The 16,539-nt window shown below is 37.7% G+C and overlaps 1 protein-coding gene across 3 annotated transcripts; it reads left to right on the top strand.

Moving 5' to 3' along the window:
• The first annotated feature begins 4,933 nt into the window (after positions 1-4,933).
• si:dkeyp-34c12.1 (uncharacterized protein LOC570187 homolog) lies at positions 4,934-12,229 on the top strand. 3 transcript variants are annotated; one of them, XM_059569729.1, is made up of 9 exons: positions 4,934-5,368; positions 5,906-6,014; positions 6,157-6,278; positions 6,674-6,772; positions 6,886-7,082; positions 7,393-7,456; positions 7,550-7,612; positions 11,360-11,657; positions 11,754-12,229. In XM_059569729.1, the coding sequence occupies exons 1-9, from the start codon at positions 5,132-5,134 to the stop codon at positions 11,903-11,905; spliced, it is 1,341 nt and encodes a 446-aa protein (XP_059425712.1). In that variant the 5' UTR covers positions 4,934-5,131; the 3' UTR covers positions 11,906-12,229. The 3 variants fall into 3 exon arrangements, with proteins under 3 accessions (XP_059425712.1, XP_059425713.1, XP_059425711.1); XM_059569730.1 differs by having other exon boundaries at positions 4,937-5,368; positions 11,360-11,507; positions 11,658-12,229; XM_059569728.1 differs by having other exon boundaries at positions 4,937-5,368; positions 11,360-12,229.
• Positions 12,230-16,539: the final 4,310 nt, after the last annotated feature.

Here is a 16,539-nt window from a genome sequence, read left to right as displayed (position 1 = left end):
ACACATTTTTGTGCTGCAAACAGCACAAATCAGGCAATGAATGTCCGTAATTTTTTTTTTTTTTTAAATATTTTTTAACTTTAAAATATAATAAAATGCCATTGATATTTAATGTACAACCCTAGTCTGAATTCATTTTGAGGTGTGTTCAATTAAAACTATGAACTGCAACATACTGAAGTGCTCACGTTTTCCTTTCACATTTCTTTGGTGGGTATCAGGTGTTCAGCAGTAAACCACTTTCTCAGCAATAGTTGAAATGGTCAGTATACAACTCCCACAAAAGCTAAGCCCCTCATGCTTTGTAAAAGGTCTGCTAGTTTGGGAAGAACTGGCCTTTGATCTGGCCTACACGACTTAGTGAAGAAAAAACACACAACGGCTACTCTCTCTCTCTCTCTCCCTCCCTCTTTCCCTCTCCCTCACTCCTTTCTTCCGTCCTTCTCAATTTGTTGCAGTGTTCTGGGGTGTCAAAGGACCAGAGCTGTGGCTCTAAAGAAGAGACGGCGAGTGGGACATATACATCGGACGCTCTGACAATGCCGGCTCAGGTTCCTGTGAGTTTGCCATGGCGACCAGTGGGCCCTGACAGCAGCGGGGATCACGGTCTTGCAGAGGAAGGGTGTGTATGTGTGTGTGTGTGTAGTTGAGGGGGTGTGGGGTTATTAGGGGACACACGCCAGATGCCTTGGGGAGACGCCCTTCAGCTCACCAGCTGGGAGAGGCTAAACTGCCCATCACGCGATGGTTTTCGGCCTTAACGGATTAGAGTGTTTACGGCACACTTCGGCTATCATACGCTCACCAACACAAAAACAATAGTAATATAAAATAGCGCTTTTCAGCTGGTTTTGTTTCAGGACACAGATTTTACAGTAGACATGATGTTGTGACACAAAACCATAGCAAAATTGTTCATTGTATAACGTTATTTAAATGGTCTTAAAGTTACCATTCGAATCAAAATGGTCAATTCTTATTGGAATTTTATTATAAATTAAATTAATTCATAAATAAATACTTCCCCTTACATTCTTAATAGTAAAGACTACAATAGGGGTTTTCACGGCGATGTCATAGAATAACTATTTTGTTAACATATGTAACCTAAAAAAAAAAAATATATATATATATATATATATATATAGTTCCCCAAAGATAAGATCCTTTTAGCAAAATTTTCTTAAAATATATATATTTTTTTACTTAAAAAACATTAAAAATGCAAAAAGCCTTTTTACCCTCTGAAGAACTTTTTATGGAATGGATTGTTTCCAAGGACTATTAAAGGGATACTCCACCCCAAAATGAAAATTGTGTCATTAATCAGTTACGCCCATGTCGTTTCAAACCCGTAAAAGCTTCGTTCATCTTCAGAACACAATTTAAGATATTTTGGATGAAAAACGGGAGGCTTGAGACTGTCCCATAGACTGCCAGGTAAGTTACATCACTCATCAATCTTCTGTGTCAGCGGGGCCACAAGGATGCACTGTTTTCTTTCAAATCAAAGCATAAATACATGTTGAAACAGCGCATCCTTGTGGCGCGGCTGACACAGAAGAGCGTAGGCAGTTTGAGTGATGTGGAGAGATACCTAGGAGACTATTGACAATGGAATTGTTGAATAAAGTTGTTATTTTTGTTTTATTGGCATACAAAAAGTATTCTCGTTGCTAACATTACGGTTGAACCAGTTATTACTTATATACACTAATACTAGATGGAGTATTCTGCAATGCTTTTAATACTTTTCTGGACCTTGACAGTATATTTTACTTGGCAGTCTATGGGACAGTCTTAAGCCTTGCGGTTTTCATCCAAAATATCTTAAATTGTGAATTAAGCTTTTACGGGTTTGGAATGACATAGGGGTAAGTGATTAATGACTAAATGTTAATTTTGGGGTGGAGTATCCCTTTAAGGTTCCTCATGGAACTAGATGCCAATAATTAAATTTTTTTTTTTTTTTTTACATTTTTTTTGATGGTGAAACAATAATTTCATCCATCCAACAACCTGTAATTCGCATGAGATTGAAAAAATGACAATGATCAGTTCCTGATGGAAAAAATCATGTCCCGTCCAACATTTTTTTTTCTCTCATTCGAGAAGGTATTTCTTTTGGACATGTCAAAAAAGAACGGCTTATGTTTTATGCTGACTTTAAAAATCAAACATTGAAATTTATCAATTTTAGCCTAAACAATAATGACATAGACTGCACAAGAAAATTGTTGTTTGGTGGGTTTGATGAATTCGATAGTTTCATGCTCCCAACATTTAACTATTCATGCTAATGAAACACGGCCGGTGCAAACCATGTTCATCCTGCAAACTATATTTAATATAGTGTATGATGCATTTAATTTACCTTGCAAAATTTCATACATGTTTCTCAAAGATAAGAGCATTTCATGCAAACTGTCCATGTTTGCATCCCTACCAAAATACTGCTAAGTTTGATTTTGAAGAAAGCATGAAACAATGAATGTCAACAATTCACCAGTGCATTTTTTGACCTCATAATTAGAATGTCACAATGTAACCATGGTGATGTATTCCAGACTTCTCCAATCATTCCGTCCACTTAAACTCGGCGCCTTTACAATCTTCTGCAAGCTCCTGTCCAATCAGCAACTGATGGATATAACCAAATCTCCACCCTATATTTTCTGTTTTGATAATCCATTTTTAAACTTGACTGTACATCACAATATGGAAGAAAAGATCTGTTGCTACTTCTGAGACTTCAATATGATAAAGATATGTGAAGCCTTTGTCTTTTCCTCCCTAAAAATTACATGTATTTTACATGTTCGCATTGTTTTAATTCTTCCACATTTGATAAGAATTGACCCGTGACCTACTTTTGGATCACAATCCACTATTTGAGAACCACTGATAATGCTCAGTTTAAACCCATCCTCTTTGTTATTGACTAGCATCACAACAAAGACGCAGTGGACTGCCTGCGTAATCTCTGCAGGCAACTGTGATGTGATTTCAGTCTCACATTGACCTGTAGGGGTTGAGTAGTCTGTTTACACCAAAAACCTAAGAGAAAACTATATCATCTGCACCTGAGTCTGCCTTATACTTCAATACTACATCTATGCTAATGTCAATGCTAACATGCTAATTTGTTGTTTTGCAAAAACCGCTAAACGAACTAACTAAATTGATCAAAAATGCATCTTATGCTGTACAGAGGAGCTAAAGAAGTTTGTGATGAATTACCATCTCTGATACGCAACATCTGCGCTCCCCTGCTGGAGGACTCCGGTACTGGCGGCTGAGTTTTGGCATAATCTCAGCTGGCAACTGTGAGTAGCGTGTCACCCCTCTCACAGGCGCTGCTGGGGTTCTGTCACACACAGCACTCGCACACCATGACCAAATAACGTTGGTCTCCATCGGACAGAAGAGGTCCACCTGTGGAAAAGAAGTTAAAGTATAATCTGAAGTATAATCTATATGCTGAAATGTCAATGTTTAAAGTGTTTGAACTTGCTGATGTTGGTGATACTGCATCAGGAACTGATTGGATGATATCAAGGAGCCATCAGTTCTTGATGCACTCCCTTCAGCATCTAAAGAGACACCCGCCAGTCTTTTAACTTTTACAGTCCAGTGCATGGATGCCAGTGAACAGTATTAAACTGTAAGTGAGATGATACTGTAATTGTTTGGAACAGTTTATATAGATATTAAAGATGCTGAATGTAATTATCTATCTGCTAGCGGGAGCAAACAGAATTTATAGGCCTAATCTGTTTGTTTGAGCGGCTGGATATAGTAATGTTGCTGAATTATTTATTGCTGTGGGTATTTGTCTTAATTGTAGAGTTAAACACATCATATGACACATTATACATTGTTTTGTGCTTTGCTTTTTCGTAACGAGTTTTCCACTGTTTTCAATAAAGTTATACTTTACATTTTTTTCTGAATATAAATGATCTCTGCTCTTCATTTGACACCAGACTTTGGACTTTAACTGAGAGACGTACAGTCAAGCCTAAAATTATTCAGACACCCAGATATAATTTTTTATATATTTTTTATAGTGGGTGCAGGACACTACTGTTTATTATAAGTAAGGATAGCAAAATAAAGTTAACTGTTACATATTATATCCAAACATATTACATATTATATCCAAAAATTGATAAAACTTTGGGATCAAAAATTATCCAGACACCTGACCATGTTTTGCTTAAGTGTCTTCTTTAATTGCTAATGCAACCTTTTTACACCACAGACTGAACAAAATTAAGCATTGCTTGGTAATTGGTTGACCTAAAGTGGTATTATCTAATTGTGTTCTTAAATTTAACAGCTGACAGCTTTTAACCAAATTCATGACACACCATTCTATCAAAGTTATCTGAAATTATCAAGATTAATTCCTTCTGACACAGTTTAACTCTGAGTTCTTGTCATATTTTATTACTATTTTCTAAACTATACCGAATAAGCTGTAATAATGTGAGAAATGTTGACGGTGTCTGAATAAATTTTGTTTTGACTGTTCTTATTTTTATACATAGTACAATAGCCCCAATAAAGTATTCTAACACTTACCGTTAGCCACACTTAAAATGTCTGAAAATCTTTACATTAGAGGATAAAATATCTATAAATATCATTGTTATCACTATTAATGCAATTGGCCATACCATTTGGTTCGTCATTTTACATTTTAAGAGTAGCCTCGATGCGGTCAGTCACAGTTTTTGCCTGAGAAATGGTACAGCGCCCTCTGTCGGTTAACTTCATTCATTGAAACCGTCTGAGCTGTTAGAGGACTGTTCAATAAACATTAAAATTCAAAAAATGTATATAGTTGAGCCTGGCTGGTATATGTAACACAGAGAAAAGACATATTATATTAACGAGCAAAAATATTAACAACTTTAATGAGCGCTACAAGTAGCCTGTGCGGCTGTTTATTATCCCAGTGGCCAACAAGAGCCATTAGCACTGATCAGCACATGTGGTAACTCCGCTTCACTCTGCTTGAGCTCACTTTTAAAATCGTATGCATTTTAAGGGCGTCAAGGTTGTAGCATTTCCTTCAAATAACATCAGTTGGTCGGTTTAAGAGTTAAAAACACCGGCAGCTCAAATGAGCTCGAAGGCAGGCAGGATTAAACGCACCAAAAATGTGCGTAATTTGGATTCGCATGATGCGCCTTCACTCGCGCAATCAATAATCGATGAGCAGCCAAATATTATATCTGCCGGGCGACAGTTAGACAGGACACCTCCATCTAAAAGTGAAGGAGTAACAACAAGCCCCCCCAGCAAACCAGATGGTTCTCCAGCGTCAGAACAAGTGGTCAAAGATGAGCCATGTGGCCAGGTAAACAAACAAACACAACGATAGTATTGTATCAGTGCGACATTCGTGTTTCTCACATACAAATATCAATGTGTATGGATATATAGCTGTTAATACACACATTTTCTTTGCTTTATTCCTTTTTTATCATGAGAATATTCTGGCCTGTCCAAAATGTGCTGAATGTTTTGCCCTCATGCGTTTCCCAACATATAAGAAATGATAGGCTTAATCCATATTATGAACAAAATTCTAAATATTATTTCGGCTCAATGTCATAAGAATAATTAAATAATCCTGAAATTAATACCTATATATCAAGTCAGTCAAAAAAGAAAACTAAACATTTAGTACATAAATATGAAATGAAAGCTAGAATTCTCTCTCGCTTTCTGGTGTAGTTATATAAAATGTAAATGTATGAATTTTTGCTTCGGATGAAAGTTTGCACTTTATTAAGACCTTTAAATGTCATATATTTAGTAAATTACTTTATAAAAGTTCTTAATGAGTTCAAAAAGTAAATAACTAAACCTACTAAAAATCTTTGTTTTTAAGGAAATAACTAAAACCCTTTCTTGTAATGGATCTAATGAAGTTCTCCAGCACCCTAAAGTTAAAGATGAGAGAAAGTCGGTCAGGAGGTCAAGTTCTACCGCTGCATCAGGTGATTTCATAGACTCACTGTCATATTCACACATCTCTCCATGTTCTTATATTTGTTAGTAATGGTACCGCACCACATATACTCACTGTTTCCTCTTCAGCATGATTTAATTGCTTTAACATTTACTTCCGTGACTGTCCAGCAACCTCTGGGAATCCCGATCCTGAAATCTTCATCCAGGGAATGCAGGGATACAAATGGACTGACACAGACCTGGAGTTTGTCTATCAAACCAAACGGAAAAAGCGAGTTCAACAGGCACAGGTCAAGGAGTGCATATTTTTGGATGGAATATTAGTGTTCTGCATAGTATACACTGAATGCTGCATGCTATTTTAAAAAGAACTATATGTTCTGCAGTGTTAAACATTTCCAATTGTAGCAATTGCTGTCCAGTTATCATCTCAGAAAAATCTCAGCTTATTTGCAATATTATTATTCAGATTTTTACACCAGATTTGGTTTAAAACCACTGTTTATATGATTTTGAATTATGAACACACATACATTTTGCTATTGCACACAGTATGCATACAAAATATCACATTCTCGTTATTTTCCCATTTATGCTTAAACTGTCCATTGCCATAAACATATCCTTTTCACCTTGAGAATAAAATTGAACCAAGGGGACATTTTCATGACAATTTGGTTTACAGCAAGAGTTAAGCGACTTGCAGAAGTCTCTGAAGAGCATGAAACAAATGCGGGACATGGGCTTTGCTGCGCTTGACAAAATACAAACAGAACTTTCTAAGGTAATACATGATGCTTTTATAATGGATTTTGTCACTTCGTATCCACCGTTTCCATAATGTGATGCTTGTCAAACACCTGTCTGATCTCAGTATTTGTGGCTCTGGTGTTTGAGGTGGCGTCGTGTGAACGTTTACAGCAAATTTCCATGGAAATACTTCTGAGGTCCCAGAGCTCTAGTCAGCTGGAAGGGCTTGATCTTAAAGCTCTCCTTGCCAAGCTAAAGGTTGTTGATGTGCACTGCACTACTGCTGAGGAGAAGGCAGAGGTCAGCAAACTCAACACAGAGCTGGAAAAAGCACAAGTATCGAGGTATTAACCAGACAGCTCGCGCACAATGAAAGAATGGCTTTTCTAGTGGTACTTACCAATGCAAAACTTACTAGCATGATGCTAAAATGTTACCATGTGGTTGCTGGAGTGTTCTGGGGTGGTTTCTTACCCCAAAGCCTTCTGTGTCCCAACTTGTATGACAAGTTAAATGTTTGCCAGTTTTATTGTCCACCAGAAGAAGACAATTTGCTCAGTCACTGATTTAATCAGGTCTTCTCAACATGCTAAAATTGTTGCTGCCTATTAGCAGTTTGTAGATTTTTGATACATCTACATTTATTGTTTGCAGAGAAAAGGAGGAGCTACTCATGAAGGACATTGACAGTTTCAAGGAAAACATCAAACAAATCAAGGTAACTGCTAGCAAGAGCACATCCTCAGTCAATGTTGGAAATATGTATATTTTAAACATTTCGCACTTAAGATGATCCTTTTTATGTGGGAAGGTAAATGTAGATGCGCTGAAAGCAGAAATATCTGCTCTGGAATCCCAGCTGTCCTGTAAAGAGGTTAGTGGATCAATTTTAACTACTGTTTTCTGTGTCCTAGCTGATACTTTTAGTGCTTAGCAGACATGAAGGCCTCTTACGCCAATGACAATAACTATAATGGCAACAATTACAAATGGCAGTTGTAATTCCAACTGTTCATTGGAAGCACTTATAGGGCGTTATTTTCCAGCTAATGAATGATAAAAACATTGACAGCCAATCAAAATCCACCTGACTTTGAAGAGTTTGAGCAGTAGCAGACTACAAAACTGCAGTGCACTTATAATAAACAAAACATTATCTGCGGTCTATGAGAACGCTAATATAGTTATTGCTCTTGATGTTGACTAGGGCTGCACGATTAATCGAATGCAATTAATCGCGATTGTCATGCATATTTAGTCAGTAAAGCCGGGTTCTGTGATTAGCAGTAAATCTCCATCACTTGCTTTCAGGTGGAGCAGCATTTACTACACAAAACTATAGTTCTCTGATAATCTATGCAAAATCGCATTCATAATCTTAGACTCAGTTCTCAGTGAACTACGCAGGGCTTAAAAGTATTCCGCCACCGTGCCGGATCTCCGGCGTGTGGCCGTGAGGAAAAAATAATAATATAATATTTGAGAGCCTGCGCATGCAGTTTAATATTTTCGAGCCAATTTATTTCTTATACCAATTATATTAGAGGTACGCAGCTTTAACTAACGTTAAGCCGCTTGTCCACCAACGTCGGATCAATTTTTGTTCCGACGTGACGCCTGTGACGTTTTCGCTGCTTGGGGGCGGAATTTGTGGGCTGGACATTGTACGGACGTCATTTGTGAAGTTTTGGAGGGAAAAATACTTTTTATCATTTATTTATCATTTTGCAATGGATCGACGACGAAGACTCGCTATCAGGAACCGGGTGGTCAGCATTGCGGTGTTGTACCTGCGTTGGAAGAGGGGAGACGGCAGTTTTTTAGCTGGACATTTCTATATATGTCCAGGCTGGAATCATATATAACCGGAAGTTAGAGACCACAATAATTAATTTTTCCTCCATTTTCGCGCCTGGAACTTTAAATATGAAACCATAGCAACGGCCATTCACAAATTCTCGCCGCCGAGTTTCCATTGGCTGCTGCCCGCGTTTTGACACCCTCATTTGCATAAAGTATCCACCGAGATACTTTTTTGACGCGCTGCTGTTGACCAAATCGACGCGACCCATCATGCTTTGCGGGGCGTTTTTGCTGCCTGATGTTGTTCCATAGGAAATGAATGGGCTTTGACGTCACGTCAGAAATCGAGACGCTGGTGGACAAGCGGCTTTACAAGCCTATCAGAAGCAGAGAAGGGCGTGTCCTTGCAACACAGGATGATTGATGCCCATACGTCAATGTCACGTTAGCGTTGTCGGAGAAAACAAAAATGGAGCGCAAGTTTATGAAGCCTGGGGATGATGTCCTAGACTCCTAGCAATAGATAAAGGACTCAAAAATAAATGGCGCTTTTTGGCAGTTGGTGCAAGAAACTGAGAGAGCCCGGGGCTTGTTTCTGCATGATTTGCTCGAGGAAGCTACTGTATATGCCAGCAGCGGTAAGAAAGTGCTTGCTCGTTATGATTTATGTCGCGTTCCAGGCAACCCGTAACCCGTGTTTTTCCAACCTTAAACCTGTGAAAGTTCACTGGAACGGCAGTCAAACCCGTGACTTCCCACCCGTGAACTCGTACTAGATCGATGTACTCCGAGTTCTGACGTCACACAGCACGCGAAACAACAGCGCCTACGGATAATAGCCTACGGATACAGTGTTTATGCAAGTGGTACACGTTGCAAAATAGATTTTAGGACAATGTAACGTTGCAATAAAATTAATAATCTAGCTAAATTTCCTTGCGCTCAGAAAGTTTGGCGTGACTTGCCTGGAACGGTACAAAGTCGTTAGTCGTGGTTTGAAATAGTGACTTGCGAGCTAAAACCTGCCTGGAACGCAGCACCAGACTCCGGTCATAGAGCTGCTGCCCGTGCACTCAAGCTTACCACGACGTTGCCGGGAGTAGAGACCTGCGTGGGAGGGATTTTTCCGTCCCGCTCCCGCAAAAATATGTTATTTTCTCCCGCTCCCGCCCGCAAAATCCCGCGGGTAAACGTATAGTAGGTTTTCTTTTTTTTTTTTATACATTGCATATTCTGCCTGCTACGCTTATTTTTTCACTTGCTCCCCTGTTGAATATAAATTTAAAAAGAAACGGAAAATAAAAAAAGTTTCGTTTTATTTGCGTTTAATTAAAAGTATGAACATGAACAAGGAACTTAGAACATATAAATACAGTAAAAAAGAAATGTAAATAAAAAATATATGCCTATAATAATTAGGCTATATAGCCTAATACATTATATAATAATAATAAACCTGGATTTATTTCAGTTTCAAAGGAAAAGTAGCTTATGGGGCCTGAGCAATTCATTCAAACATTTAACAACAAATATCCTTATTCCTCAATAACAAAATAGACCAATTTTAAATATTAAGCTAAATAAATAAATAAAAATAAACTGAATTGAATAAAAAAAACTGTACGACTACTTAATGTGACCATGCAGGAATATCATGTCGTTCACTATTGAGAGCTTCAGTTTAATCCATCTCTGCTCCAGTATGCGACTGCAAATACTGAAAGCCCTCTCCGATGGTGCGCTAGCTGGAATACAAAGTACATGGGGTGTTTGCTTAATCTCGGAAATTCGTCTTTTCCACCACTGGAGGACATCAGCTGGCTATGTGCTTCTAATCCATCCAATTTGACATTTAAATATATTGCTATCTCGGAATCGAATTACGCGTCGCTGTCTATGGTATCATCCGCATCCTCCCATTCCGCAAAGTCTATTTTATTATATTATATATAGAGGTCTATTTGTTTCTAGTTCTTTTATTTTGTTAGATATTTCCACTTTGCGGGAGTCCCGCAAATAATTTTATTTTCCCGCAACCCGCACACAATAATATCTTGCCGCCAGCGTCTATCTCAGTCTGTTTACCATATTTTTTAAGCACTTTAAGCTCTTGTTACTGTATTTTTGTTACTATCGTCAATATTTGAATTAAGTCTGTCTGTGGAGTTTCTCTCCAAACACCCACCCCCCCCCCCCCCCAAAAGTTCAGGCTCAGGATTTTTTTCCACTTTAACCCCTGACTACGGCTCTGTGTAGTTAATGCTGCTCTATCTGATAGCACATGAAAATACTGCATTTAATAACATGTATTTACTCCAAATTCATTTCATAACGTTAGTCGAGTGTTTAAAATAAATCTTTCTGTGAGAGGATGTGGCTTCTTAAAATATTTCGGGCACACAATATTTCATTGTATTCTAAGCAGTGATAAGGGTATGTCGAATAGCATTTCATTATACAGTAGATATATACTTTATTATGATAAAAATTGTTATAATAAGAACTCAGGTAAACCATATATTTACTGTAGTCGTGTTTTTATTAGTCATGTTGAATTCTAATTTCTTGAATTTCTTCTTCGGGGCATATTTGGATTTTCAGCGCCAGAGCGCCCTCTGGCCTTTGGGTGGAGATTTATTACCGATCACAGAACTGTGCTTCACTGAAAGATACGCATGACAATCGAAGCTTCTGCCTAATCGCGATTTATTGCCTTTTTGATCTAATTCCGATTAAATTGTGCAGCCCTAGTGTAAACAGGCCTTTAATTTATACCTACACATTTTTTGTCATTGAAATTTGCTTTTGACTCTTGCAGGAGACACCACAATCATCTAAACCACGGCAAAAAGGCAACAGAGCCACCAAACCCTCTACTGCCCCTAAACACCTTTCAGACCCCAAACCTCCCGCCTCTTCTTCTGCTCCAAAAACCTCCAAAGTTCCTGCTACAAAAACTTCCAAACCTTCTCCTGCTCCAAAAACCACCAAGCCTACTGCCACCCTGAGAGCCCAGACTGCATCCAAACCATCTGCCTCACCTCCTGCAATAAAAACCTCTAAAGCTCCTGCTCCAAAACCCTCCGAACCTTCTCCTGCTCCAAAAACCTCCAAACCTACTGCCATCCTGAGAGCCCAGACTGCATCCAAACCATCTGCCTCACCTCCTGCAATAAAAACCTCCAAAGCTCCTGCTCCAAAACCCTCCAAACCTACTTCTGCTCCTGTTGCACCAAAACCCTCCAAACCTACTGCCACCGTAAAAGCCCAGACTGCCTCCAAACCTACCACTGCCCCAGAAGCCCAGGAGGGCGATGTCGGAGGCCTCCGCCGCTCAAAAAGAATTGCTGGTAAGAAAAAGTAGTGGAGAATTAGTAGAAGATCAGTTCATTCCTCCAGCTCAGGAAGTTGTTTTTTGAAAGTTGTTACTTTCATTCAGGACAGACCTATTTTTGAAAAACGTTTTAATTTGCAATTATGTAATTTACAGTAGACTTTTAGACTTGGAGGGAGTAGTTTGGTGCTCTCTAGTGAATATTTTGAGTTTAGCATTTATGGACACTCGATGGTGGAAATCAGATGTAATTCTGTCTAATGGTATAACCACATTGATGTAGTTTTTTCATTGTTCCACATGTTAAGAGTGTTTTTTTTTTTCTTAGAAGATGAATAAACATTTTTTTTTCAATCCTTTATAAAGTCATCTGGGTTTTGTGTTGTAGAAGGAAGATCTGAGGGTTGTCATATTCAGTGTTGGGGAGTAACTATTAACACGTAACAAAATTACACAATTGAAAAAAAAACAATGTAACTGGAAAAAATATCCCTATGAATAGCCATATTGAAATTCCAAAATCTGTGGAATCGAACAATGTAGGGCCTTAAAAATGAAGTTACCAAAAGTAAAGTTTAAGACCCGATATCTAAAAGGGCATTAAGATATCTTCCATACTACTTGAGTTACAGGCATGCAAACTTTGGAGAAAATTTTTGAAATGTGCCGTTTCCCCATTTTTTTAATGGTCACCATTGGCACATAATGCAACAAAGATTACTAAAGTCAACAGATTTAACCTCCAGAACGATCTCAAAGTAAAAGCTAACGAGTGATTGATTTTGTTTTGGCTGCTTTAAAAATGAAATTATTTTAATTGAAAGATTTTGAAAGTCTAAAAGTGATCTGTGTTGAGTACTACTGTAGGTTAAACCTGCATGCTGTAAATGTTTCAAAATGATTAACAGTTGAAAACATTTATTTGAAATGTACTCAAGTAATCAAATATAATCAGTAACATTAATATAGTATTTGAAATCGTTACACTACTTATATTACATTTTAAATAGGGTAACTTGCAATCTGTAACCTATTATATTGCCAAAGTAACCATTCCAACACCGGTCATACTGTAATACATGCAGCTCTCACAGATAAATTTCCATTCTGTCTAATTACTAAATAACGTCTTACTGGAAAATCCAGCTGAAGGTGTTAGTTGTGTTTGGGAACATGCTGATTTCTAGCTGGTCCAAGCTGGTAGACCAACTTGGAACAGCAAAAAAAAAAAAAACAGCTGGTCGTACCAGTTCAGAGGGTCCATGTTGGTTTTTGGGTCACAGATGCTTAAACTGGATTTTCCAGCAGGGGCCTGCTTTGTCTACAAACTGTTGGTTTAACTATGTGGACCTCAGACAAAATACCTTTTCAGCCCAAATAAGATTTGAAAAATGTTAACATATTTCAATTAACAATGCTTCTCTCTCTCTCTCTCTCTCTCTCTCTCTCTCTCTCTCTCTCTCTCTCTCTCGCAAAAGCATGTTCTTGTTGGTTGATAGCATGTTTCTGTTGCCACTTGCCAGTACATTGCTTTTGCTTTGCAATTAATTACCTGTTCTGAGTGGGTTAGCTTAGTGCTGTTTGCTTGCTACTATCTTCTGTGTGGTTTCTTGGACCTTGGTAGATGGTTGCTAGTTAGGGCTGGGATAAATGATTAATCTAGCGATTATTTTTTCGATGCATCGATTAATCTAATGATTAATTTTTTCAGACCGATTCGATTTCGATTATCTCCCCATTAATTGACTACTAACAATTTATACATGTTGATTTACATATCTGAATGAAAAAAAACATGAATTCCTTAACATTGCAATATATGTTTATTGCTCTTAAAATTACAAAATAAAAGACTGACTAAGAATGCATTACTTTGCACTTGTATAGTGATAGCATTCAATAAAACCTTGAAGCCTTGAAAACACATAGCTTACTGAAACAAGCTTACTGAACACATAGGGCCTAGCTTACTGAAAAAAGTTCTTCTTTCAGATGAAAATAACAACAACTTGATGTCTAGCATTCAGTAAAAAAGTTCACCCAAAATACTTGTTTAGAGCAATTGAAAGAATACAGTAACCAATGTAAACTTTAGGGCTTTAAGCTAATACAGAGAGTGCTTTTCCAAAAAATAAAAATTAACAGTGGGAGCCAGCAGCCTGTCATGGAGAAAAAAAAAATCTCTGAATGCTCCACGTGAAACTTTCGCCCTTTTTCTATCGTGTTTAATGATTTTGATTAATATGCACGAGGGAGAGAGAGAGCAAGTAGCGCCCGTGTTGTTTGAAGACTGTGAGTGCGCGCACAGCCGGGGCTCTCTCTCGCACAGTCATTCTATTCTACATCACTCACCGATCAAATAAGGCTTTGACAACCGCCAAAAAAAAAAGATCAATGCAGAAAAACCCCTGGATTGGTTATATAACGTTGGACAGAATGTTGATCCGGCCATCGCGTATATTCAGCGCACATAAGGTAAACGTTTTGCAAACGTTTTTTAGAGATTTTGCGTCGACGTCATCGACGACCACGATGCGTTGTCCCAGCCCTATTGCTAGTGTGTTTCTTAGTGGTACCTTGGTTTTTCTGTCTAGTTTCTACACTGTTGCTTGGCTGTTCTGTGTGGTTGCCAGTGCATTACTCTGTGATAAAAGGGGTCATAAATGACAATGCTAAAAAGGAAATTATTTGGTGTATTTGGTGTAATTCAATGCGTTTGTGGTTTAAGGTAAAAAAAAAAAAAAAAACACATTATTTTCCACATACCGTATATTATTGTTGCTGTTGTCTGCCCAACCTTTCTGAAACCTGTACATTTTTACAAAGCTCATCGTTCTGATAAGCACGGTGTGCTCTGATTCGCCAAATATCCGAATAACTCAAGCATGGAAATGTTACATGCCTTACCATATCTGGAAACACACAGCGGCGGCAACAATACTACAGCGAGAATAAAAGTTACAGCTTCTTTCTTTGCATAAACATTTTGGCGGTTTTATGCAGATCTTCCCACACAGTGATGTAGACATGTGGGGGTGTGTTTAAATGAGATGTTTTAGGAAGGCATGGACAAATCTTTACTTTTATAAAGAATATCTCTTTTGGGTTTGAGACTTCAAAGGTTCTTATATATGCACAAACAGCTTGTAACTCTCAAAAGACAAAGGAAAACTTGAAATCACATTTCTAAAGCATTTCTAAAGTTTTCTAAAGCCACACCAAAAAAACGTAACCGTTAATGCTAACACTGTGACTTTGGTGGTATGTAGGGAAGGAGACCAGAGGCCTTTGTATGATTGCCTCACGTGATCCAAGCTAGCTGTTATGGTTTTACCAATGGTAAGTACTACTGACATCCGCATCTCCCAGCAATAAGACAATCTCAAAAAGTGGTTTCTTGAAGCTGGCTAGGTAATTGCATTATCTGTGGTTTCTTAGTGGTTAATAATGTTCCAGGTGGTTTCTATGGTGTTTTGGGTGGTTGCCAGTTCATTGCTAATGTATGTGATTGATTAGTTGTTCTGAGTAGTTGTTAGTACAATGCTAATTTCATTCTTGTGGTTGATTACCTCCCAAGTTTTTCTTTCTACGTTTTATCTTTTCCCATTTTTATTTTATTTTAGTATTACATTTATAATACCATTCATATTTTTACTTTTTTATAATTTAATGAAGAAACCAATCTGATGTATAGTAAACATTTGAGGTTTAAAACTAAAGGAAAGCACTAAAAGTTTTTCAGTTAGTGTTTCCAGCTTGTTTATTTTCATATAAAAATACTGCATGCAGCTGCATCAAACAATGGTATAAACATCATTCAATGTAAATTGTGATAATCGTAATTAATTATTGCAATTACAATTTCAAGGGAATAATCGACAATTATGATTTTTGCAATAATCTAATGGACACCATGAGAATTTTTCAGCCATTTTAACGTATCCCTTGTAAAAATTGTTTTTTTTCAAAGACTACTAATAATGATTCAAATGTAAACCATTAGTATGCTTATGCTATGAGACTGCTTTCATCAGGTTTGAGCTCCCCTTGGTTTGTGCTATGAGTCACTCTTCTAAAGTTAGTTTTAAATGAATGTTGTTGGAGATAATTTAACACTGATTATTTTGTGGTGATTTTAATTATTTTTTACAACAGACTGGAATTCTACACAGATATAATACATGCATACACACAAACGGTTGGAACATGGAAGGTTTGTAGAGGAAACACATTAACTCTTTGCCGACTCAACCAGAGTCACCCGTTATTGTTGGCTTGGAAAGACCGCGAAAGAGTCCAAATGTGGTTAACATATCATACGGCAGGGAACAACCTCCCCTGGGCTTACATCAACAGATTTCTGCTGGATCAGTTAAACGCGGTGTTGAAGCCGGGTACACTTTCAAAACAGTTGATTTTGGAAATTTTGTTTAAGATTTCTCCACACTAATGTCTTCCAGACCCTAACTGGTTTCAGACTGTGTTTCGGAGTAAAGACATGTTTGTATTCCATCAGTATGTACCAAAACGAAACTTTGCAAACAAAGATGAACAAAGGGTTTGGACAAAAATTGTAAATTTTGGGTGAACTACCCCATTAACATTAAATGGATGTACTTTACCTTTCAGAAGTTAGAATGTAAAATCAGACAGTCATTAGACAG

Source organism: Carassius carassius, chromosome 16 (genome assembly GCF_963082965.1).
Source record: "Carassius carassius chromosome 16, fCarCar2.1, whole genome shotgun sequence".
NCBI lineage: Eukaryota > Metazoa > Chordata > Actinopteri > Cypriniformes > Cyprinidae > Carassius > Carassius carassius.
This window is presented reverse-complemented; position numbering and strand designations above follow the sequence as displayed.